The sequence below is a fragment of the Vulpes lagopus genome, chromosome 1 (assembly GCF_018345385.1).
Source record: "Vulpes lagopus strain Blue_001 chromosome 1, ASM1834538v1, whole genome shotgun sequence".
Lineage (NCBI taxonomy): Eukaryota > Metazoa > Chordata > Mammalia > Carnivora > Canidae > Vulpes > Vulpes lagopus.
In genome coordinates, this window is record NC_054824.1 from 66,469,826 (window position 1) to 66,495,947 (window position 26,122).

The following is a 26,122-nucleotide window of genomic DNA, read 5'->3' on the forward strand; positions in this document are numbered from 1 at the left end:
TGCATGGTGATGCATCTGAGAACGTGCTCGTACGTGCAGGGAGCCAAGTGTGTGCATTTGGGGGACCTTCCCTGGGTCCACCTCTATCCCACTGCCCCTCCAGGCAGCCCTTGCTTCCCAGGCACGGGGCAGGGACACACTGTGGGCCGGCAGCAGCCAGCAGCCCGGTGCTTCGGTGCTTCGTCCAGCCTGGGTTACGGCTGCCCCTCCCCCCCACTTCTAGGAGACCTGCAGTGGGGGCCAGGGGCAGGCCGAGGCTGGCCTGGAGCTCCTGGCTAATTTTCCCCGGCCTCCATCGATCCAGCAGCTTCTCCTGAGTCTATTAGCAGTCGGCGAGTGAAAATATCCCCCATTGCGAGCCCTGACCTGAGACAGGAGGAATCCATAGCAATTTGTTCAAACAGAGGAAAGCGTTTCCCTCTGATTTGTATTCCAATTTATTCTAGGCAGGAAAGGGGTAGGGGTGGGGGGGGAGGTGAACCCTGGCTCGCCAGAGCTGGGCCCAGGCCCGTCCCCCTCAGCCCCCCATGCCAGCCGGGGTGGCAGCTGGCGCTCCCCGTGGTTCCTGGGTGGGGGCTGAGGAGGGGAGGGTGGGCCCCAGCAGGGGGACGGGAAGAGAGGCCCGCCAGCCTTCCCAGCAGGCCCGGCTTGGCTGGAGAGCTCAGTTGTGGATTTGGTTTTCACAAAATACAAAGCTGCCTGCTCGGAGCCTCTCTCTCGGGCACTGGGGCCTGTGCCAGGCGTGCGCTCACCCGCTGCGCCCGCGCCAGGGTGGGGGCTGGGCTGGGCCCATGGACGGTGGCCCCAGCTGGGCTGAGGGGCAGGAGGGCCTATTCTTCCCCTGAAGCCCGCCCCGGCCAGCCTGGCGGGCACAGAGCTGCTCAGGCTCGGAGGGGCACTGACACTTGGGAAAAGCTGCGGTGCGTGGGGAGAGCCCCTCAGCGCAGGAGCCCCCGAACGCATCTTCTTGGCGCCCTGCTCAGTGCTCAGGCTCGCTGCTCTCCTACCCAGGAAGTCTCTTTTGAGCACTCAGAATAATGACAGCTCTGACTGACATTCATTAAGGACCTACTGTTTGCTGGGCGTGGGGCTTGTGCCCTCAGGTATCCAGGCCTTGCAGGATCTAGGCTTCCTTGGGGTGCCTCGGTTTCCCCACCCTTCCAGAACCCTCTGTCACCTCCTTCTCCCACCTCTGCTTGGTCCTTCTCCCTTCCTCCTGAGAATCTCTTCCCCCTTCCACCCGAGGGTGGCCCTGGTGACTGAAGTTCTCAGGGCTGACGCCTCTGCGGCCCCGTTTTCCAGAGGGACTCCAAAGGCTAGCTCTGCTTTTTTCTTTTTTCCCAGGTAGCTTCCTTTGGCCCCACCTCACCCTCACCGCCAGGGCGCAGGCCTCTGCAGAGGTGACGCCATGGCAACGGGAGAAGAGGATTCTGGGAAGGGTCAGCCAAGTGGTCCTCTGGCTACCCACCCCCTCCACTGTTTCCTCCTTTCTTGTGGCGGTGCCCGCAGGGAGGGGAGTAACTAGAGACATTCTGCACACCCAGGTGTCAGTGACTAGCAGCTCTGAGGTCAGCTGTTGCACATGATTTGCCAGGCTCCATGACACCAAGGTCTAATTTCAGAAGCCAGCAACTAAATATATCAAAGTTGATGAATAATCATCTGTCTCAGGTGGGAGTATGTGGTGTGAGGGCGCAGAGGCTTCTGAAATGGATCTGGGTTCAGGTTCTGCCCCGGCCACTCACTGGCTATGGATTTTTTGTTGTTGTTAAGATTTAATTTATTTATTCGTGAGAGACACAGAGGCAGAGACACAGGCAGAGGGAGAAGCAGGCTCCCTGTGGGAAGCCTAATGCAGGACTCGATCCAGGACCCTGGGATCACGCCCTGAGCCAAAGGCAGACGCTCAACCATTGAGCCACCCAGGCGCCCTGGGCTGTGTGATCTCGGGCAGGTTAAGCTCTGTGCCTCCTGCCAAGCCACCCTGTGCACAAGAGGGGCACTCACAGCACCTTCCTGAGGGGACTGTGGTGAAGAGGAGGTGGGGCACATGAAAAGCCATTCTTAGCCTAGTGCCTGGCACAGGGGGAGTAAGTGACTGGGGCTGTTCAGAGGCCATCCTGCTTCGGGACTGACACCAGTGCCTGGGCCTGGCTCGGGAAGCTCCTGAGTGAGTCGCAGAGGCTGCCACCAGGGAAGTGGCAGTGAGGTTCTGTGTACAGACATGCAACAGACCATTAGGGGAAAGAGGGAGCAAGAGTGGGACTGTGGCCCAGGTAGGGCAAAATTTCAACCCTCCTCTCATTTCTCTCTTGGGGAAATTTATAGCCAAAACGTTCCCTCTGAGCCACTCTGTAGGTTGGGAGACAGATGTGTTTTGCACCTAGCCCTTTACTGCACCACTGCCTATCCCAGACCTCATTTTCCTTGTAAGAGGCAGCCCTCCCCCCACCACCTTCTCAGCCCCTAGGAGCTTCCTAATGGCAATGACTTTTCTGTCTCTGGCTGTGATTGAACTCTGGTCCAATTGGCCTCCCCACTCCCCAAGTCCTTCACTTTTCTCCCCCGACCTACTGGGTTCCAAATCATTTACAAGTTGTTCGGCAGCTCAGCATTATAATCAGATCCTACGGTGCATGCCACTTATGTGGTTTCTAAAGTTTTAGCCAAAAAAGGAGTGAAACCCTTCAGTGATGGAGGAAAAAAAAAATAATGAGAATACTTAACAGGAGGGCAGGTATTGCATTTCTTGATTTATAAATGTACCTAATGCTAAAGAAAACCTGTTCCCCAACTTGATGCTTCCTGAACTGACTCTTGGAAAAAGAAAAAAAGATTGTTCATCCTTTTCAGGGATTTAACATGCTTTTCCTCCCAGGAGTGTTTGTCTTTTGACAAGGACACAGAAAAAGAATGAACAAGTGACTGTTTAATATGCAGGGTGTTGATGAGTGTTATGAAGAACACACAAAGCAGGGGAAGGGATTGAAAGTGGTGGAAGTGGGGCAGGCATGCTGTCTTAAATAGGATGGTCAGGGAAGGCCTCTCTCAAAACACAACTGAAGGAAGTAAGGGAGCAAGCTCTGGAAATCTGGGGAAGAGCAATCAGGCAGTAGGAGCTGCAAGTGCAAAGGCCCTGAGATAGGCAGTGGGCTTGGCCTGCTTGAAGAACGAGAGAGAGCAGTGTGACCACAGTGCAGGGGGCAGTAGAACATAGGTGGGGATGGGAGCAGATGACAGCTGGTGTGGCAGCCTATTTAAAAAGAGTTGGCTTTGACTCCACGTGAGATGGGAGGGTTTTGAATAGAGGAAGGGCAGGACCTGAATGGGACACCTGGGTGGCTCTGCAGTTGAGAGTCTGCCTTTGGCTCAGGGCATGATCCTGAAGTCCTGGGATCAAGTCCCAGGATCAACCCATCAGGCTCCCTGCAAAGAACCTGCTTCTCCCTCTGCCTGTGTCTCTGCCTTCTGCCTCTCTCTGTGTATCTCTCATGAATAAATAATTTTTTTTAAAAAATGACATAGCGTTGTAAAGGGATCCTTCTGGCTTCTTGTGGAGAACAGACTGTGCTGGGCCAGGGAAGAAGCAGAGTAGACCTATCAGGAGGCTGTTGTAGAAATCTAGGCAGAAGATGGTGGTGGCTAAAACAAGGGTGGTATCGCAGGGGCTGGATTGGGGAGCACTTTTGAGGGAAGCTGGGAGGGCTTGCTGGTGGATTGGGTGTGGGGTGTAGGAGAAGGAGAGAAGTCATGGAGAACTGTTTCCAGGTGACAGCAGGGGAGAGTGTGTTTTCTCTAATGAGGGTGGGGGCAAGGAATGGCTCTAAGGCCTTGGGGTGCTGGGAGGCAGTAAGTGCTGTCCTCCTGAGGTCACTGGATGTGGAGAGAGGCATAAAGTGAATCAGGCCCTTATAGCTCTGCTCCCTGATTTTTAAACCTCAGAGCTAATCCTCCTACCGCCTCCTGAGCTGGGTGGGGTGAAGGCCGGTCTGGGAGAGCTGTGGAAAGGTAGCTTTGAGATGTCTCAAGCAGTTAGGTCATGGCACCCATAATTTCACCCCACAGTTGGGTGGATAAGGCCCCGAAACCCACTGTGGCCTGGGGGTGGGAGCATCGGAGGGTTGCCCAGTGGTGGGCTCAGCAGGAACACTGTCCTTCCCTCCCCTGCTCTTCAGGCCTGGGGTCCAAGGCTGCACCTGCTCTCAAGCCGCAGGATTGATTTTGCTTTCAGGGTGGTATTGTTATTATTACCCACTTAAACAACCTCGTAGGAAAAAAAGAAGGAACCCGATGACCATCAAACATTAACCGTTCATTCTGAATTCCCTGCCCATACCTGTCAATACATTTTTACATAGCGGTAAACAGTCGTCTGTTCTGCTCTGTCGGCTGACTTTATCTCCCACACACGTCTCTTGGTATTGACTGAGCCCTCAGCCCTGTCACTTTAATGGCTGCAGGGCACCCCCTGCATCGATGTGTGGGAGTTTGGTCACTGTTTCTCGGTTTCTCCGTCGTGGAGCATTTGGGCAGGTGCCAGCTCCCCCTTCTCCTAAATAGCTCTGCTGTGAATATCCTTATGTGAATTACTCTTTCCTTTTACATTATTTCCTTGGGGCCTATTCCCCAAAGTAAGATTGCCTAATAGGTCATAGGATAGGAACAGTTTTATGGTTCTCATTTTGTGCTGCTGGGTTGTGCTACAAAAAGTTTGAGCCAGCTTTGCACACAGCCCAGCCACAGTGGATTTTATCATCCTAATTTATTTTCCCTGGTTTAATAGGTGCATAATGGCTTATTTCATAACTTCCAATTTTCACTTCACGAAGCCACGTTTGGGCCTTTCAGTGCCTAACAGGTACCTGACCTGGGCAGAACTTGGCAGTTTACATGGAGCCTTCTGATAGTCATCTCGCTTAGGCCCTGGGGGTACAGTATTTTGGCCTTTGTTTTATATGGCAAAATGGGAGTTTAGTCACGGTAAGTGGTGGGGTGAGGCCTCCAACCAATTTTTGCAGGTTTGATTAGAAAGGATTCCAACCCACCTGCCATTCTTTCTGTGGGCCCAGGGTCCCCAGATGCCCATTTAAGCCCAAATTCAGTGCCCTGGTCTTGTCACCTCCCCTGAGCTCCCATGGCCAGCTTGTGCCAGGCCCCAGCCGGTGCCCTGTGCTTCTAGGTTGGGTCTCAGCTCTGAGGGGCTTGGAGGAAGCCACTGGGTTTAGGGGTTTGGTGGAGCCTTGGGGGTTCTTTGCTTCAGCAAAGCTATGACACCTTCCATTCCCTGGCCTGGGCCTGACCCAAGCTCTACTGGGTCGGGGGGCCTAGACCTAGCACGTTTTATTCTGCGCTCTTCTAACTCTACTTCTTGAGTGTTAACTAGGAAGCACAGGCTGTGCTCAGCAGATTCAGTTCCTATTGTATTTAACCCTCACAATAGAGATTACAGTTATGCCCATTTGACAGGAAACTGAGGTTATAGACTAGAGATTTAAAAGATTTGCCCCAGGGCAGCCCGGGTGGCTCAGCAGTTTAGCATCACCTTCAGCCCAGGGCCGGATCTTGGAGACCCGGGATCGAGTCCTACGTCAGGCTCCCTGCATGGAGCCTGCTTCTCCCTCTGCCTGTGTCTCTGCCTCTCTCTCTCTCTCTCACTCTCTGTGTGTGTGTGTCTCTCGCGAATAAATAAATAAAAATCTTAAAAAAAAAAAAAAAAGATTTGCCCCAGGCCACAGAGCATTGCTGCAACTGCCTGGATAAGCTGTGCCCATGTTCAAGCCATGTCTACGCCACATCTGCTCCTCTCATAGGTTTGGGTCAATAGTGACGCTTCAGTGTTGAGGGGGCTTGGTCATATCTAGTGTCTGGGCTGCCGCCAGCTTGCAGGGCCAAGGGAAGTGCAGTGATGGGGTCCCCAGGACTGGCAGGGCTTGGAAGGGCTGGGTAGCTGGGATCCAAGCAGGAAAACTTACATGAGTGACCCCATGTCTGCAGACCTCACATCCCCGGGCCAGGCAGGCTCAGGTGCCGTGTTCTAGAAGCCATTCTCTGCCCTGATGGGTGGCAGCCTCTTATCCTGCCATCATCCTGTATGTTTTCTTGGGGGAGATCTTTCCTTCCTGTAATTACCTCCTATAGCCCACCTTGCTGTTCTGGTCTTTCAAGATTTGGGCTCATGGCGTTCCCCGAAAAGTAGGCTTCCTCATCTGGTGTTACATTTTCTTCTTGCAGGTTCTTTGAATGGGTTCCCACAGGGTCCTGGGCTACATTATCAAATGGAAAATGGATTAGAATTTATTAAGTATCTACTGAGATACTAGTCCTTGTGTTAGGTACCAGTGCATGCTATCTCCTTTAATTCTCACAACCCAGAAGTTACTTCCACGACTGTCTGAGATGTATTTTCTCCATTTGCAGATTGAGGAAACTGAGACCTCAGGAGACTGAATAACATGTCTGATAGTAAGGAGATGAGAGGTAGATTCCTGCCTCCTGCCCCGCATACCACACCATCTGGGCAGCCCCTCAGGCTTATGTTTATAGCCTCAGATCAAGCAGTGCCCAATTTAGGGCATGTGCCTTCCCCCTGTCTTCCCTGAGTGTCCCACCTACACTGGTTAGAGCTGTCCGAGGGCCCCTCACTGTTGAGAGCTTTGATCCTGGTCTTCCGAGACTCAGGAAGAAAGTTTCTTACAGCTTTCCCCAGTGCACCTCAGAGTCCCCATGTAGGAGTCCCTCCCGGTGGCCTGTCTAGACATCCCAGAGTTCCACAAGTAGGGTGCCCATTAGACTTCTGTTGATCCACAGACAACAAAGCATCTAGGAATATCATGTGGCACTCTCAATACCTGTGTGCCTTCTGATGAGGCCAGGATGTGGGTGCAAGGGTGCCAGACATTCCCTGGGATCGGGGCACAGATAGACTGGCCACCACTTTGGGCAGAGGAAATTTGTCAAGAGGGCCAGGCTCTGCCAAAAGCATCAGGCTCTGCAAACAGAGCTAGGCCCTGCAAACAGTATCAGCTCCTGCAGGTGGTATCGGGCTCTATGAGCAGTAGCAGGCCCTGCCTCTGACCACAGAAGCAGAGCTTTTTGTCCTTAGTTGTGGTGATAGGGTGGCAGCCTGTGTGTGCTGGGCCTTTCTGCTATGGCTGGTCTCACATTCAGTGATAGCCCTTGTACTTTGAGGTCACAGACCCTATACACTTGGGTTGGGAAGAGATTTTTGTGGCCAAAGACGAGGTTGGCCGAATAGGAGTTTGGTATTGATGAGAGAAAAAAAAAAAAAAAAAAGACCCTGGGGTGGAGAGCAATCTCTAGTGGGATCTGCAGCAAAGTGAGGACAGAGGTTCTTCACTGGGGATGGCTGTACCTTGCTAGGCTCTGCATTTGGCACCAAGGGCAGGACGCTGCACACAGTAGGTGCTTAGGAACTGTGCAGACCAAATCGATGAATCAGTGGCAAATAAACAGGCAATTGTGTGTGTCCTCTGAAGGGCTGGGAGGCTGGGAGTGAGAGAGAGGATGGAGAGGGACTCAGCTTGCATGGAAGTCTAATGACCCAAGAGAATGACCAGAGGTGTACAGGGCAGAGTGTGATGGTGCTTCCCCTCAAGATGAGCAGCATTAAAAAAAAAAAATTATTTATTTATTTGAGAGAGAGGGAGTGTGCATGTGAGTGCAGGGAGGGGCAGAGGGAGAGAGGGAATCCCAAGCAGACTCCCTGCTGAGTGAGGAGCCTGGCACTGGGGTTTAATCCCGTGACCCTGAGATCATGACCTGAGCCCAAACCAATGGTCATATGCTCAACCAACTAAGCCACCAGGTACCTCTCAAGATAACCAGGATTAAGGTGAGACTGGAGGAGATGGGATGGGATGGGAGAGACTATTTCAGACTTGTTTTCCCAGCCCTGAATTGGAGCCTCCCTTAGACTTAGAGAAGTCACCTGATCCATCCTGGGTAGTAAACAGAGGACAGGTGTTATCTAGTTCCACAGAGAGCCAGGGATAATGGGGAGGCAGGGAAAAGCCTTACTGCAGAGAGCACAGAAGGGTTAATCTTCCCAAGAGGTTCACGTCTGATGGCCCATGGTTTGCTGGAGAGGTGTGTAGCATCATCCCTGGCAGAAGGATGCCCAGGTCGAACGGGCCAGGTGCCTGCCCATAAGAGCAGACCCTGGCTGCCATTCTCTGCACAGCTAATTAAAAGAGAAAAGCCTGTTAATATTTCAGCACTGTTAACTCTGCTAAATTATTAAGCGTCCATTTGCATTACGTGCATAAAAGATTGATAAACATGTGTGTACCAGGAGCTAGGCAGGCAAGGGTAAGATGGTTTCTAAGGATGCTGTATGGGACTGGCCCAATAGTGACTCCGAGACTATGTCCTGCATCCTGAGCTCTGAGTCTTCAACACTGTGCCAGGCACTCGGGAACTGGAAATGCATGGGGCTTGGCAAAAATCAGAAAGTGTGATTCTAAGTCAGCAGGGCGTCCCTGGGCAACTTACTCATCCTCGCTGACCTCGGCTTCCTGATCTGACAAATGGGAGCGATGGGCTTGTTATGAGCAATACATAGCTAATAGATATAAAACATTTGGCATGGTGCTGGCACAGAGTGAACTGTTAATTGTATGTTCTGAGTGACAGAAAGGAAGCAGGGAAGGATCGGCTGTGAGCTGGAGTTAAAGCTTAGGGGTTCCCCCACCGACCCCCCTGTCACTCAGAAAGGCCTTTATGGGCATTGTCCTCATCCCAGCTCTTCCCAACTGTGCCCTTTCCTGGCATCCCCCAGCACCAAGCCCAGCACTTCATGCTCACGAGGATGTGTTGACTGATGGAAGTCAGGACCAGAACATAGATCCTGATCCATATTACCCAGCCCAGAAACACTGAGTGATGCTTGTGAGAGGCTGTTAGGATGGTGGCACTTGCCCTGCCATTTGCTAACGGGGTGGATAGAACTCCAGGTGGGGAAGTCTGTAGCCCCCTTCTCTTCTCTCCGCACCCCTTCCTCTGGAAGTTCCCCAGGCCTGCAGATCCACACATTTTCCCTGAAAGAGTCAGGAGCAGGAAGCAGGGCAACAGCCCCCACTTGATGATGATTAACCTTTTTAAATGTGGGGTAAGGAAGAAACCCGAAGGAAAGCTGATGGAGCTTTAAATTAAGGGTTTCCATTCATTTTGCTGTCTGCCTGCCTTAGTTGGCTCTACATATTGCTGTCACATCCTTGTGCATTTAATGGTACCTCCTACACCTTAGCTAGTGCCAGGGAGGAAATTCTCTTATGAGGGACGGGGGTCTTTGATGAAATTTCCCCTCTGGATTCCAGTGAGAATTCTCTACTGAAACACAGTGGCTGAGTTGGACTTTGCCTTAACATGAGAGTTTGTGGCTTCCTTGAGAGTTTGTGGCTTCCTCACTGGGCTTGTGGGGTGCTGGCTGTCTCTATGCCCTACCTATAATTTTGGGTGTATGCTTTTGGGGGGAGGAAAAGGAGTGAGCTGATAGGCCAGAAGCATTCTTCCAGGGACCCACTATTTCTGTCAGTTGTCCTCCTTCTGATGCTGCCCTGTGGGTGACATCTCTCATGTAAGTGCTTAGCTCTGCTCAGCCAGAGGGCCGGGGAGGGCCGTGATGCTTGACTCGACAGCCATTAGTTTTATATTGCGCTTGGATCAGCATATCTCCACTTGCTTTACACAATGCTTCTATCTCTCAAGATGCTAAGAGATCCTCTGTGAAGAAAGGGCTTTATGGTCAAATATATTTGGAAAGCACTGGCTTAAACCAAGATACACAGGTGTGTTTACTGCAGGACTTTTCAGAGCCTTTAATAACACACACTCGGATTCCCAGACATTCTGGGAAGGAGAGACAAGACGCAGCATCAGCATCCTGACTTGGCAGAGGACTCTCAGTGAACACTTTATGGCACATGGGTTGGGCGTTACTGTTTTTCTTTTCCACGGGGGTTCATTGATAGATCGCAGGAGAATGAAATAGGAAAAGTCTCATAGACCAGAGTCAGGGAGACATACTTGGTTCCAAACTCCTGTCCTATCTTCCATCCACTAATGTGGTGTCAAGCAGAGATGATCAAAGAATCTCAAGGAGCTTGTTAGAAATACAAACCCTGACAGCCTGGAGTCTGCATCGCAACAGGCTCCCTGGTGACACAGGCAGGGGTAGGGGAGTCTGTGAAGGGCTGGGATGGTGAACAGAGTTCCAAGCTAGCAGGTGAAAGGCCTGCATTCAAGTCCCTGCTCTGTCTCTGTCTTGTGTCAGTGAGTGAGGTAGACAGGGCATTTCCTTCTCTGGGCCTCCACTGTCTTCTCTGCCAAAAGAGGCTAAATAGGACTTGCTCTTTCTGCCCCTCAGAACGAGGTGAGGAGCTTGGAAATATATACAGTGGACCCCAGGAAGGTGTCACTCCTCACCGGGTTCTTGAGAGGAGCGCGGGATCATTTATAGAATAATAAAGCTAGCTACATGTTTAGATGGCTTACGGTGTACCAGATGCTGTTTTCAGCACTTGACGTGAGTTTACTTATGTATTCCTCACAACAAGCCCATTTTACAAGTGAGAAAATTAAGTAACTTGCTAAAATCACAAAGTAACTTGCAGAGAACTGAGTGTGCTGGGATGCTAAGGGGATGCTCAGAAGGGGCCCATCCCTCCCTTCTGTTTTCATCTCCTCTGAAGCCCTGCACTGCCTTCAACATGGATTTTAACATATTTGGGAAACATCCCTATAGGCTTAATGTCTGCTTGGAGGGTCTCCACCCTGGGATTTTGAGGTGGCCCCAAAGCGTGCTCTCCTGTCTCCTTCTCGTGTTCCTAATTAATCATTTCAGGAATTGTCATTTTTTAAAAGATTATTTATTTATTTATTCATGACAGAAAGAGAGAGGGGCAGAGACACAGGCAGAGGGAGAAGCAGGCTCCATGCAGGGACCCCAACACGGGACTCGATCCCAGGTCTCCAGGATCACATCGCAAGCTGAAGGCAGCACTAAACCACTGAGCCACCTGGGCTGCCCAGGAATTGTCATTTATTGAGAGAGCACATTTTGTTTGTTTGGCCAGATGTTTTACAGATGTATTAAACCCTCATGCCAGCCCTGGGAGAAGGCATTATTGTTCCCATTTTATAAATGGAAAGCCTGAGGCTCAGAGAGGGAGGTTAAGTAATTTGCCTAATGCCACCCAGCTAGCAGAGCCAGGAATTAGTCCCAGATTGTCCGCTTTTCCCATTTCTCTAGAGCATATCTCTCCTCTGTTCACTGTTCCTTGACGCATCCCCTGTTTTAGAGTAGTCTTAGCATTTACAACACTTGACCATCCTGCTCATTTCTGTTCCCTGTTCGCTTGACAGTTCTCCTTCATTGTTTGCTTTTCCTGGTAGTCTCTCCAGCATCCATATAACAGCCAGCTCAAAGCATTTGTTGTTTGACAGACTGAATGAAGGGATGATGATGTCATGATGCCTCTGGCCTGATTGCCTCTGGAACAGAAGATGCTGCTGCTGGCAGTGCCTTCCGAGGGTGTGTGAGCCAGAGGCCGAGGCTAAGTGAGACAGAGCCTTTGGGGACCTGTGACGTGGGTCAAGGTCCAAAACACGGTTATGGCCATTCCAGGAGTGAGCAGATGGGGTGGGGGTGATTTATGTTAACAAAGCTCAGGGGGAGACCACGAGCAAATGGAAATGCCAAGGCCAAGAGGGCCTGGGTACCACTTGCTCCAGAGGGAAAAGTACCTCGAAAAAAGTCAGCCATGGGAAGCAGCTCATCAAATAGGAATCAGAGTAAAGGGAATGGGTAGTTGGAAAGGTTAGTGTCAACCAAAGAAACTGGAAAAACTTAAGGGGAAATTTTAAAAAAATTGAAACGTAACTTAGGTACAGTAGAAGCTTAAGCAAACAACTCGATGCATTTTTACATATATGTCCGCTCATATAAGCACTGCTCAGATTAAGATGTAAGCATTTCCATCCCACTAGATGGGATCCCTCCTTCTCTCCAGAAACTTCTTGTGTGCCCTTCCCAGTAATTAATCCCTGTCTCCACCCAAGGGCAACCACTGTTACTTTAAATTGGATTTTTCCAGTTTTGAATTTCAGATACATGAAATCATATGCTATTTGCGCTTTCGTGTCTGGGTTCTTCCACTCAGATTGTCCATGTGACATTCAACAGTGTCACTGTGTCTATCAGGATTTTTTTTTTTACTTTTGTGTAATATCCCATTGTATAATTATACCAGAATTTATTTACCCATGCTAGTCTTGATGGATATAGGGGTGGTTTCCATTTTTAGCTATAATGAGTAAAGCTGCTATGAATATTGTTGGACCTATTGTTTGGTTGTTTTAACCACTCATTTCTGTTGGGTACTACCCAGGAGGGGAATTGCTATGTCATGGGGTTTACCCTTGTCTAGCTGGAGCAGGTATTGCCAAAATCTCTTCCGAAGTGGTTCTATCATTTTAAAGTTTGATACTCTTAATAGTTAATGTCATCAAAGGGAGTTAGGTCATCTTAATGATATCATCATCCATGATGCCTCGTCTCCAGTGAGGAAACGTGGCAGGTGGCCAGAAGCCCTGTGTTTGCTGGCCAGGCTCTGTGTTTTCTGGCCTTTGCTATCCAGACCCTGAGAAAGTCCAGCTCTCCAGCTCCTTTTCAGTATTCCCTATCAGTCACCAAACCTTCTGTTACAACACTGCCTGGCTACAGACAAGCCACAGTGTCCAAGATTACAGCTTATCTTCCACTGGAGCCTGTTAAATCAATGTCTTCCTTGTGGAGAGGCACCCCAGGCCTCTTGTAGACATTCATGCGACCTTCTGGTCTTATCAGCAACTGGCATGCATGTCATGCATTGATGGGCTGTTTCCTGATGAGATTTCCTGGGGCCCTTGGCCACAAATGGCTCTCTCTTCCATGGTGGGTGATGTTCATGCATTTTCATTGCAGGGGGTGACAGTTTCAGACCCATTTCCCAGATTCGAGGTTGCATCTTATATGTGCACTATGCACTGATTATAAAATTTATAGAAAGTGTGAGCTGAGAAGGATCTCAGAGGTCATCTAATCTACTCCTCTGCTTTAGGAGGGGAAACTAAGGCCCATGAGGTCTGACTTGCCCAAGGTTGCATAGCTTGTTTCCTGACAGCTAGCCTAGGTTTACTCCTCTATGGCAGCCAGGCAGGCAGGACGATTGTCTGGATACTCAAGACTCCAGGCTGGTGGAAGCTGCCACTGTTTGCAGAACCTGCTGCTGTTTGTAGAGACTCTCGTGGTTAAACAGGGCCCATGTGGCCTCAATTGCTGCCCCACAGCTTTTTGACTTACAGCCTGGCTACCTCTGTGGACTCACCTCTATAACTGGTTCATGACTGTCCCATCAATGCGGGTTGGAGAAACTCTGTTAAGGCGCTACTTGTGGCAACTGTAGAACACATTAGAGTCTAATCAGCATTTCTCAGTTAGCCTGTGTTACTGTCACACCCACCCTCGTGAATTCTCAGGGCTGGCAGCATGCTCTCTGTTTTAGAGATGAGAAAACAAAGGTCCAAAGACGACTCATGGCTTATTCCAGGTAATATATATTATGTAGGACTCCACTCTGTCAACCAGCACAAAGCTCCCCGATTCTCTGAGGCCTGGTGAGAAAGCCGCCTCTTCCATGGAGCCTTCTGTGATTCTTCCTCTGGCAGACAGAGCTCTCTCTCCCTCTCTCTGACCTCCTAGGGCCTTCTATACCTCTTTACAACACTCAGCAACATCACTATGGGATATTCTTGTAAATTCATTCATTTAGGGTTCACTGAGTGCCCACTATATTCAAAGGCCTTGTGCTGGGGATAAAAGGTGAAAGAAAGGTAGACAGAAAGACAAGAACCCCGAATCTGGCAGACACACAGATTGATGTTCTGTTGTCGTACTGGGAGAGTGACCGGGTACAGAAGGAGGGAGGGCGCAGGCCAGTCATGGGATGCTTCCTGGAGGAAGCTACACATTTTATGTACAGGTTTTATCTCACCTTTGTGCATCTCTTTAGGGCAGGACTCTTTTCACTCCCTTGAGCCCCTGGTGCCCTGGATTAGCCCTCCCACCTCCACTTTCTCCACCCTCAGCTGGGAGCAGACAGGGGCCTTGCCATCCTCTCCAGAGCCCCACCATTGCTGGGCTGGGAGCTAAGCACTCAGGGAGGGGCTGTATGCTTTTCCCATTGGGTGTCCCAGCCACATACTAACTCTGGCCCCCCAGCCCCGGTTACTGTGAGAAAGGTCAAGAGGAGCTTCCAGGCCCCTGGAAAAGAGCCTCTTTCCCTTGAAGATGTTGGGCTAGGCTCAGGGAGCGATGAGGGAAGAGTAGCAGGCCTTTGGGTGAGGGGGATGAACAGTCTGTGGGGCTGGGAGAAATCTCTGTCAAGCTCTCTAAAAGGAAAGCCTGGGATGGTTGAGGGGGTGCAATTTAGGCAAGTGATTTGCTGAGAAAGTGCTCTCGGGAGAAACTGGAAGAGGAGGGAGCCAGGCAAAAATGTGGCTCAGTGGCTTTAGCTGTGCCATCCCACCAGGAGATGGGGTGGGGCAGGGAAGGGGTTGTTAGTCACCGACTGTGTGTGTGTGTGTGTGTGTGTGTGTGTGTGTTGGGCAGAGGGGTGATCTTGTGGGCATATCTGGCCCAGGCAGCTGCCATTGGCGAAAGGCAATCCCAGGCAAGGTGAGCTAGCAGCTAGCCCTCATAGCAGCTGGGGAACGGATGCACCTGGAGTGTCTGGGGAGCTGGGAGGAGCACCAGCAGCTTCCACTCTGGGGGCTGCGAAGGCAGGGATGCTCACTCAGTGATGATAACCAGTCTGTATGGATCCCAAGTCCCTCAGACTCATCAGCTCATTGAAAGCACAGATCTCTTGCAACGAGAGTGGGATGAGTTGGAATTGCCCCCTTCCTGAGTCCTTGACTCTGGCCTGGGGCCCTGGGAGTCTCCTTTCCAGAGCTCAACAGGTGAGGCCTCTAAGGAATGGCCTGGGGAGGTCTGGGCTGATGCCTCCTGCTAACATACTCAGAAGAGGGTGCCCTAGACCTCCCTCAGGCCTTGGTGCCTCTTGCCTAAACCTGCCCCCTCTCCGGCCAGCTCCCGCCCAGGCTCAGATTGTCCACGCAGGCCAGGCATGTGTCGTGAAGGAGGATAACATCAGTGAGCGTGTCTACACCATCCGGGAGGGGGACACCCTCATGCTGCAGTGCCTTGTCACCGGGCACCCACGGCCCCAGGTAAGCCCCTCCGTGGCTTCACCTCCTCACTCGCCGCCCCGCCCTGGGATCAGAGCTGTGGATGAGGCAGCAGGAGCCGGGGACCAGAGGCAGAGGAAGTGGGCAAGTAAACACGAGACTGAAGCCCGTGTCTGGGAAATAGCTGGAAAATGAACTCTGTGGGGAAGGGCTGGAGGCCGTGAGCTTATTCAGCTGAAAACATTGACGGCTGAGGGGAAAAATGAAATGTCAGCTGTTCAATTCCACTTTATTCCTGTTGTATCTGCTGGGCAGACACTTCCTCAGATGCACCTTCAACCTTCAACCTCCGTTTGAGGGCAGCTGACACTGTGCGAGGTGCTCCCTCCAGTGTCTTCTCTCGGGAGCCTCAGGGCCATGCTGTGGGGAAGACATTAGGGCTTCCATGTCACAGCTGAGAAAATCAAGGCTCAGGGAGGCTGAGTAAACTCCCACGATCACACAGCTCCTGTGAGGGTGGAGGCAGATTTTGAATCCAGAACCAGTGTTCTCTGTAGCTTTGCACACTTCCTCCCAGTGTCCCTGTCTTTGGGTTGAGGGCTCCAGGAGTTACCCACAACGTAGGATGATGCGATCTCCTCTTCAGGAGGCTTCAGGTAGGCAAGCCCCACATTCTCAAGGTTTAAAGACTGAGAGCAGTTAGAAAGCCACAGAGGATGAGTATCTGGAAATGCCAGGTAAATTTAGTCACAGATCAAGGATATGTTCAGTCAGAAGGGTTGGCCAGTTATCACCGAAGCTGAGGAGAAGAGACAGGAGGTGGGCTGGAAGGATGGGTGGAATTTGCTGGTGAGCTGCTGTGGCATTTAAGAGCAGCAGAAAATTTTTCACTGGATCTAAGGAGGATAATAAATGCAAAATAGTTTTTTGGGATAATTTTGGGCACAAGGATGGCTTTGGTAGGTTTGGCCTGGAGATAAGCAAATGATAAGGAAGTCACTAAGGACTCAACCTAAAACCATTATCACTGCTTGCTTCTTCTCAGAGTTTTGTTTCGAAGCGATGACAATGCTGCCAATCTTCACATTGTTATATGCATCAGGTGTGACATCAGGATGGTCCTCCCTAACACCAGGGAGGCAGCTGGGCCATCTCTCCCTAAGGCTGTACTGGCCATCTGTGTGTGTCCCCTTGTGCATCGCATTTATGTTGTTTGTGACTGTGGCTCAGCGTGTGCACACACACACTCTTTTTTCTACTTGCATCCACGATTTCATTATCCTTCCTGCTACCTAGGCTCAAACCCTTGGGCTAAAATTTGGCTCTGTGCCATCTCATTCCCCACCTCTAGCCAGCCTCTGAGGCTTCTGTCTTTATGTCTCTTGCATGGGTCTTCTGTTTCTCTTCCTCATTACCACTGTGGGTCAGACCTTTAGTCCTATCCCTTGGACCACTGCAGTAGACTAACTGGCCCCCTATGTTTGATATCTCTCCCTTGATTCACTTCTGTACCCTGCTCCCAAAATCACCATCTTCAAACCTCCTCTCTCATATCATTCCCCTGCTCAAAATCCTTTGATGGTTTACCTATTACCTACCAGACCCAGTTTAGGCTGCTAGGGGTAGAAGTGAAGAGCCCTCCATCCCCCACCCAGTCTGGCCCCACCTGCCTTCCTTGTCTCACCTCCACTGCCACCCTCTTCATACCCTGTGCTCCAGTCACACTTGCCCGAGTACGCCCTGTTCATTCCTGCATTAGCCACTGCTGCTCACCTCTCCTGGAATGCTGTCTATCTCCTTGCTTATGTCATTAAACAAATATTTCTTGAGCACCTGTTGTGAGCCCAGCCCCGTGATGGGCCCTGAAGATACAGTTCCTGTTGTCACAGAACATCCAATCTAGCAGAGTCACAAGGAATTAGCATCTCATGGTCCACTTTGAGGTCAGGATAGGGGACTGAGTAGGCATGGAATTCCCCACTCTAAACAAATAGCAAGACCAAAGGACTCTTGAGGGCCAGAATGAAGAAAGAATCTGTAGCCATGGCAGTGAGCAGAAGGTGAAGGACCTGGTCCTTGGAGGGGCTTGAACTACATACTCACCTCAGGGATAGTAGTATTAATACACACACGGGGTGGGGGTTATGAGTTGAGGCCACAGGTCCATCTGTGGTTGGAGGCTAGACATAGACACTCTACCTAAAGCAGGAAACACAAGAGTGCCCCCTGTGGATGGGGACGAGAAGTTCTCCATTCCACATCCCAGAGTCATAGCAGGGGGCCGACTCCACTTCAGGATGAGCATATGAACAGTCACCTATGAAGGAGCACAACCTTTAGGCTGTGTCTTACTGTCGCAGTGGTGAGGAAACCTGAAGCTGAGAAACTAATATAAAACTAGTTGGAACCTGTGAACCCTTGTGTCTTGGGCATAGGCAACCATAAAGCTACACCACAGACAGGCCTGTGAGGGCCCACAGAAATTTCTTTCTTTCTTTCTTTCTTTCTTTCTTTCTTTCTTTCTTTCTTTCTTTCTTTCTTTCTTTCTTCTTTCTTTCTTTCTTCTTTCTTTCTTTCTTTCTTTCTTTCTTTCTTTCTTTCTTTCTTTCTTTCTTCTTTCCTTTCTTTTTCCCACAGAAATTTCTGTGGAAGAAAAGTCCCACAGAATACAAGCCTGTGGAGTAAAATTTTAAAACACATTTAAAAATACAATGCCTGGAGGGCCAGCCCAGACACTCAAATGATTGAATTGAATAATCTCTCACATAAAAGGAAACAGAGATAACAGACCAATTTGTTCTTTTGTTCGTTCGTTCATTCATTCATTCATTCATGATAGACACACAGAGAGAGGCAGAGACATAGGCAGAGGGAGAAGTAGGCTCCCTGCAGGAGCCTGATGTGGGACTTGATCCCAGGACCCCAGGATCATGACCTGAGCCAAAGGCAGACTCTCAACCAGTGAGCCACCCAGGTGTCCTGATAACAGAGCAATTTGAAAGGATCTTGAAAATAAGTATATTTAAAGTGTTTAAAGAGATGATGAAAGGCATACAGTCCACAAGTCAGGAGATTATACAGCCTGATCCTTCAGATATGGGGGGAAACCAAATAGCAATCCTAGAAATAAAAATCCAACAGTATTTTGAAAAATTTGGCCTCCATACCATAGAGTTAGCTAAAGAGAAAATTAATGAATTGGATGACAGATCTGAGAAAACCAGCTACAATGCAGTCCAGGAAAGACAAAGAGACTGGAAAATGTGAAAAGAAAGTTAGGAGACATGGAGGATAGAATGACAAGCTACAACATTAACTTAGGATGGACTAGAGAAAACTGAGAGAAGGCAACATCTAAAGAGATAAAAGCTGAGAATTTTGTGGAATTGAAGAAAGGTACAAACCCTCAGATGGATAAAGTAAAACAAATCCAAAACAGTTTATAAACACACCCCATCTAGATAAATCACAGGAAACCTGCAAAATGTCAAATACAAAAGAAAAAATATTTTCATGGCCTTGGTTTCTCTCTGAAGTGGGAGAAGGGCAAGTTTCTCATGCAGAGAGTGGCCACTGCGGCCATAATGTTGCTACCATCATCCTCTCGCCATCCTTCTCCCCAGCCTTGTTGTTTTTATGGACTATGGCCTGACCTCTTCACTGGGATCGGGGCCTTGCCCCATCTCAGTGATAAGCAATCCCCACCCCCCAACTTTAATATGAAAGCTTCCTTACCCTGTCCTCCAATCCTCAAGACTTAATCACCTGGAAATGATCAATTTTTCTTAAACCTCTCCTACCCTGAGTAGTAGCTCCAGTTTCTTGTGTGATCCTTGATCATTTCCCACAGTCTAGGGCAGTGTTGATAATAATGGAAATTTGTTGAGTGACTAATACATACCAGGGGCTACACTTAGGTGCTTTACACACTTTGTTTCTAAACCTCTTTGCAAAGCGAGTATTGTGCTATGTAATAGTTATAGTTATCTAGTGCTGCATAACAAATACTCTAAAACTCAAGAAACTCAGAACAACACACACTTATTGTCTCACAGTTCCTATGGAACCAGAATCCAGGAGCAGCTTTGTTGACTGGTTCTGGCTCATGCATGGTCTCTTAGGAGGCTGAAGCCATTTGAGAACTGACTGGGGACCACTTGCAGGCTACCTCCTGTGGCTGTAGACCTAGAGGTTTCCATTCTTCCCCCGTGGACCCCTCCCTCCGGAGGGCTGCTCATGACAGCCGGATGGCTTTCCCCAAGGTGGAAATCACAGTCCTTCAAAACATGATCTTGGGGATCCCTGGGTGGCGCAGTGGTTTAGCGCCTGCCTTTGGCCCAGGGCGCGATCCTGGAGACCCGGGATCGAATCCCACGTCGAGCTCCCGGTGCATGGAGCCTGCTTCTCCCTCTGCCTGTGTGTCTCTGCCTCTCTCTCTCTCTCTGTGACTATCATACATAAATAAATAAAAATTAAAAAAAAAAACCCTTAAAAAAAAAAAACAAACCTGATCTTGGCAGTGACATACCGTCATGCCCGCTGTGTTATATTGGGCACACAGCCCATCTGCGGTACAGAGTGGGAGGGCACCACAGAAAAGGACCAGAAGCTAGGGACCATCTTGGAGGCTGGCTACCACGGAGACCTCTTTCGCAGATGACAAGTCTAAAGCTGGGAGAGAGTGGCCTACCCAAGGCCACTAAAATTTTATCAAATTCTTAGCCATACAGGCACTAAGGCACATTTAATCCTCCCAGAAGCCCTAGGCCAGGTAGTATTCTCTGTTTTCCCAATGCGGAAAGGGAGGCAGGAAAGGTGGGGCAACTCGCCCCAGTCCATGCTCTTAACCACTGCACTATACTGCCTGATTTAAAGCCTCCTTCCTCTGACCCCCGATTTCCCAGGCTCTTTGCTGAAGCATCCTCCTACCCTATCCGTGCATTTCCCTGGGGGGAATTAGTTTCCCAGGCTGGGGTGGGCCCCACGGGCACGCGGGGAGAAGAGTGGGGTGCGGGGGGAACAGGCCCCGTTGCATGACCTTCAGCCCCGAGCACGCTCCCCTCCCTGCCCCGCTCACCCTGCCCCGCCCTGCGGGCCCAGGTGCGCTGGACCAAGACAGCGGGCAGCGCCTCGGACAAGTTCCAGGAGACGTCTGTGTTCAACGAGACGCTGCGCATCGAGCGCATCGCGCGCACGCAGGGCGGCCGCTACTACTGCAAGGCAGAGAACGGCGTGGGCGTGCCCGCCATCAAGTCCATCCGCGTGGACGTGCAGTGTGAGTGCGGGCCGGGGTGCCCCGGGGGCGGGCTGGGAAGGCGGGGGGTCGGGGAAGGAGGCTGGAGAAGAGACACTTTGGTGGAAGAAGGCAGTAGAGACCCCATCTCTCCCGGACCACTGTTCCTCCGATGTGTGTCCCCCTATACCATTCACACGTGTCCCTCCCTAACCCATAGGAACCTTGCACAGCTCTCCAAAGTGATCAGAGAGGGCGGGATAGTTTGGATTATACTCTACTCCTTTCACAGATGAAATGGAAGTGGGGGGAGGTTTGTGACTTGTTTGCCCACAAAGGTTCTCTTGACTCTGGCCCATGCCCTTCCCACAGTCTCTCATGTCTCTTGCTTCTGTCCAAGGGGGAGCTCTGCAACTTCCCTGCCCCCACCAAGGGGGCACCTACAGGACCAAGCACCCCTTAGCCCTGGCTGCTGGTTGAATGGGAAGCCCCTAGTCCCTACCTGCCTGCCATGGAGGTCACCCGCTTAACCCCAAGAGGCTATTTCACTGCTTGCCACCTGCCTCTGTGCCCACTCAGGCTGACACTAGTTACCCAGAAGCCATAGGGCCAAGCCAAGCAGCCTGTCTGGCACCATCTTAATGTCCACAATGAACCTATTCATTAAATATGTCCCACACCCCACCAAGTGAGACCCCCAAGTGGTGAGCAATGGAACCTCAGACCCTTCTGTCCCCCATCAGTCACCTAAGGGCCTGCCAAACCCTGGGGCTGAGGATCATTTCTTGTGTTATTGGCTCTGGAAGGGGCTGGCAGGCATGGCCTGGATGTCACCCAGTGCCCCACCTCTACCCATCATGGTCTTTGATATGACTTCTGTCCAAGTGGGCTGTGTGAGGACAGAATGATGGGATGCTGGAACACCTGCCATAGAATGTTAGGCTGTGGAATGTTGGTGCCTTGTTTCACAATGCCGACTCTTCATTAGAAGGTCTAGGGGATCTTTAGAAGAAACTATTGATGCCTGGGTCCCACTTCCAGAGATTCTGATGTAATTGGGCATGGAACCCAGCATCAGGATTTTTTCTTAAATTCTTTTTTTTTTAAATTATTTATTTATTTATGATAGTCACACAGAAAGAGAGAGAGAGAGGCAGAGACATAGGCAGAGGGAGAAGCAGGCTCCATACACAGGGAGCCCGATGTGGGATTCGATCCCGGGTCTCCAGGATCGCGCCCTGGGCCAAAGGCAGGCGCTAAACCGCTGCGCCACCCAGGGATCCCTTAAATTCTTTTTTGTTGTTGAGGATTAACCTACATCCAGTAGAGTGCACCAATCTTAAATGTACAGTTCCATGAATTCTTATGTCTATGCATGTGTAAACACCATCCAGTTCAAGAGCATTTCCCGGACCCCAGAAAGTTCCTTCATGCTCCCTCCCAGTCAATAATCTCCTTAGAGGCAATCATTCTGACTTCTGACACCATCAGAAGCACCATCAATGCTGGGCATTGGTATTAAAAAGAAAGTGGTATTTGCATGACCCATGACGAAACGCCCAGAAAGAGAAGTGACTTAGGCAGGTCACACTGCAAATTAACAGCTAACCTGGGATTTGAACCAGTGTCCTGATTTCCAATCTGCAGCTGCTTCCTCCATCCCATGATGGGAGGATAAAGACAGACACCCCCATGCAGGGCTGGGGGAGGAACAGCTGGGAAACCATTAGGTCCATTCTCCTGCCTCCAACAGGTTGGTCGAGTTTGTGGGCTGGGAGAGCATCTGGCTTTCTGGAAGCATCCCTTGAGGGTGGCTTAGCTGTCCTTGGGGGCTGCCAGAAGACCAAGCCCTCCACCTGGTGGTCACCTGGCCATGACTCCCCTGGGGCTGTGTCCTTACAGACCTGGACGAGCCCGTGCTGACGGTCCACCAGACGGTGAGCGATGTTCGAGGCAACTTCTACCAGGAGAAGACGGTGTTCCTGCGCTGTACTGTCAACTCCAACCCGCCGGCCCGCTTCATCTGGAAGCGGGGTTCCGACACCCTATCTCACAGCCAGGACAATGGGGTCGACATCTATGAGCCCCTCTATACCCAGGTCAGGACAGAAAGCAGCCGGCCTGGTCTCCTCATGGCTCGCCCTGCACTCTTCCTTCTGCACCCAACAAGGGAGGGAGACGTGGTTGACGAGGCCCCATGATCTAAGGGGTTCCAGGGGCTGCCCTGATGCCAATAATTCTGCTCTGATGTTGGAAGCATGCAGTCTGATTGGGCTTCAGACAACTTGGGCCAAATGAAATCAGGACAGAAAGGTCAGGGAGCAGTGGTGAGGACGGGAGAGTCCCCAAGGCAACATGTCCTCCAGGAACATTGCTAGTTAGGAAAGGATCCCCCAGGGGCAGGCATGTCACCCCTGTGTGCTGCTGGCTAGCAGAGTATTGGGGACTCTTGGGCAGGCACAGCAGCAGTCGGGGGTATTGATTGAGGTCCCCCACAGTCCCAGGAGGTGGTGATGAAGCTGCCTGCCAGGGAAGTCTTTCAGAGGTGGCTATCCCAGGTGGTGGCCAAAGCGCCATGTGTGGACATGGCTTGCAGGCCAGCCCCATGTTTGTATAGGTTGTAAGATAGAGCAGGATTCCTTCCTAATCCTCCATTTCCCAGAGTGTGAGAACCAAGGCCTGGTCCTGGCTGGTGTGTGCCAGGACAACATCAGATCCGGAGAAGCTCAAGGTATGGAGAATGCAGTCTCCGCCCCAGGTGCAGGCTCCCTGAGGATAAACTGTGGAGGTTGGAAAGATAGGAATTTTTTTAAAGATTTTATTTACTTATTCATGAGAGAGACAGAGAGGCAGAGATGCGGGCAGAGGGAGAAGCAGGCTCCCTGTGGGGAGCCTGATGTGGGACTCGATCCCGGGACCCCAGGATCATGACCTGAGCCAAAGACAGATGCTCAATCACTGAGCCACCCAGGCGTTCCAGAAAGATAGGAATTAAAGTAGCCATTGGCTTCAGCCTCTGGCGCTGGGTGAGTGTGTGTGGGATCCCTAGAGACCCAAACAGGCCCCTCACCCCAGTGATCTGCTGCTGCCTAGGGGGAGACCAAGGTCCTGAAGCTGAAGAACCTGCGGCCGCAGGACTATGCCAGCTACACCTGCCAGGTGTCTGTCCGCAATGTGTGCGGCATCCCAGACAAGGCCATCACCTTCCGGCTCACGAACACCACGGGTACAGGACTCCCCTGCCCATCACCCTCCTGGGCTGGCTCCCCAGCTAGGACACAGGGCCCAACCCACACAGGACTCTAAGCATTTCCCCTCCTCCTCTCTGCCTGCTCCCTGCCTGCTCCCTGCCTGTTCCCTGCCTCTCCCCATCCTTTCCCCTCCAGGCCTCCCTCAACCCCCTGGCTTCCCTTGCCCCCTCGACTCCCCCAGCCCTGCCTCATGGTCCCTAAGACCCCACCTCCTTGTCCTCGTAGCACCACCAGCCCTGAAGCTGTCTGTGAATGAAACTCTGGTGGTAAATCCTGGGGAGAATGTGACCGTACAGTGTCTGCTGACAGGCGGTGATCCCTTACCCCAGCTTCAGTGGTCCCACGGGCCGGGCCCGCTGCCCCTGGGTGCTCTGGCCCAGAGTGGCACCCTCAGCATCCCTTCAGTGCAGGCACGGGACTCTGGCTATTACAACTGCACCGCCACCAACAACGTGGGCAACCCTGCCAAGAAGACCGTCAACCTGCTGGTGCGATGTACGTGGGTCGGGAGGGGTGGGGGTGGGGGGACCCAGGAGGTGGCCTGGTGGCTCCTGCCCTCCAGAAACCACCCGTGAACCAAGAGAGAGGCCTGTCTGCTTCCTCTTGTTCGATGGGATTTGCTGAGAAGGCATGTTCCAGGCACTTCGATTTCCCTGCAATTCTGATGTCTGCCTGCAGGTCGCAGGACTACAATTTGTATAGAGTTTTATTTAGAATCCACATTTCCAAAGGTCATCCTGACAATGGACCAAGTGGGAAGGGTGGGTGTTGATTACCTGCATTTTTCTTAGATCTGGAAACTGAGGCTGCTGAAAGCTAAATGTGGACACTCCAGTCTGCAAGAGAAATTTCCTGACTCTCTTCCTATATAATAATTTCTACATTTTTCACAGAATTAAAAGGAAAATAACATACATTTGCACATACCTCAAATGCAAATCTTTATTAGCAAAGAATGTCAGTGAGTCTGAAGGTAATTACTAAATGTAAAAATGATAACAAAACTTGGGACACAAAAAGTATTGACACTCTCCTTACTAACCTCCGCCTCATTAGCTGCTCAGTATGATCTTGATTTTGCTACTGTGCTTTAAGAAGAAAACTTTTTTTTTTAAGTTTTATTTATTAAAGTAATCTCTACACCCACCATAGGGCTCAAACTCATGACCCTGAGATCAAGAGTTGCATGCTCTTCTGACTAAGGTGGTCCAGTGCCCCTAAGGAGAAAACTTTAAATTCTTTTGACTTGGAAGTCACTTTAGGTTGTTGTTTGTTTATTGTTTACTTATTTGAAAATTTTAAAGATCTAGGCTTGTTTGTAGCTCTTTCGCCCTTGAAAGTCAGGTATAGCTCCTGTCAAATCTTCTGGATTAAATGGAGAATCTTCTGATGAAATGGATTCTCCATTTTGTTCTTCCCTCACCAACCAGTCTCTCTCTGACTCTTCTCACAAAAAGGAAGCTAGCTCTCTGGGATTTTTTTACTTAGTCAGAGCAAGAAAAACATTCACCAGATTGTCACTGCTGACTTTTTCCTTTGATGGTACTTCTCCTGTCAAATTATTCTTCTTCACCTAATTCCACTTGGCCTTTAAAACCTGGGTTCAAAAAAAAGAAAAAAGAAAAAAACAACAAAAAAACCCCCACAAAACACCTGGGTTCATGAGATTGCAGTTTGCATCAAATACTTACAGTCATCTCTTAGGGTCATGTACAGCCTGCTTTGCCCAGCCCAGTCCTGGTTCATGGCTGTTGCACCAGGGTCTGGTCGAATTAACAACCCACTACTGAGCATTCTGTCTAGACGGGCCTGGGCGGCTCAGTCTGTTAAGTATCCGACTCTTGATCTCAGCTCAGGTCTTCATCTCAGGGTCATGAGTTCAAGCCCTGCATTAGGCTCCACTGTGGGTGTGGAGCCTACTTAAAAAAGGAAGAAGAAGCAGCAGCAGCAACAGCAGAAGAAGAATTCTAACTCTCAGTTATGTCAGACAATATTCAGATTTTTCAAAGAGGGCTAGACCCTTTTTTTCTAAGCTCTGTGTTCTATGTAATTTCACATAAAATAATTGTATTAGGCTTTTATTATAAAAATCACACAAACTTGTTGAGAAGAAGCAAACAGTACAAAAAGATGAAATGTGCAAATTAAAATTTCCCCTCAGCCCCACTCTCTAGATAGAAGCACTATCACATTCTGGTGCATCTTTCCAAAATGTGTACTTTGCATATTCAAGGTTTAAAACAAGAATAAAAATAAAGCAGTGCAGCTGTTAAGAGCGCAGGCTGAGTCTGAATTCAAGGTTGGCTACTTTGGGCAAGTTACTTAAACTGTCTGAGCCTCAGTTCTCTCCTTTGTAAAACGGGGACAGCAAAGTGCCTCACTCGAAGATTGT

At 50.4% G+C, this 26,122-nt stretch overlaps 1 protein-coding gene across 2 annotated transcripts in view; it reads left to right on the forward strand.

Moving 5' to 3' along the window:
• Window positions 1–26,122, forward strand: part of MDGA1 (MAM domain containing glycosylphosphatidylinositol anchor 1) — a 61,118-nt gene that overhangs the window by 14,894 nt on the left and 20,102 nt on the right. For both annotated transcript variants that reach the window (XM_041722280.1, XM_041722279.1), the window contains exons 2-6: window positions 15,149–15,288; window positions 20,347–20,521; window positions 22,382–22,578; window positions 23,573–23,705; window positions 23,956–24,225. In XM_041722280.1, coding sequence (XP_041578214.1) covers window positions 15,149–15,288; window positions 20,347–20,521; window positions 22,382–22,578; window positions 23,573–23,705; window positions 23,956–24,225 — 915 coding nt within the window. The remainder of the gene's footprint in view (window positions 1–15,148; window positions 15,289–20,346; window positions 20,522–22,381; window positions 22,579–23,572; window positions 23,706–23,955; window positions 24,226–26,122) is intronic.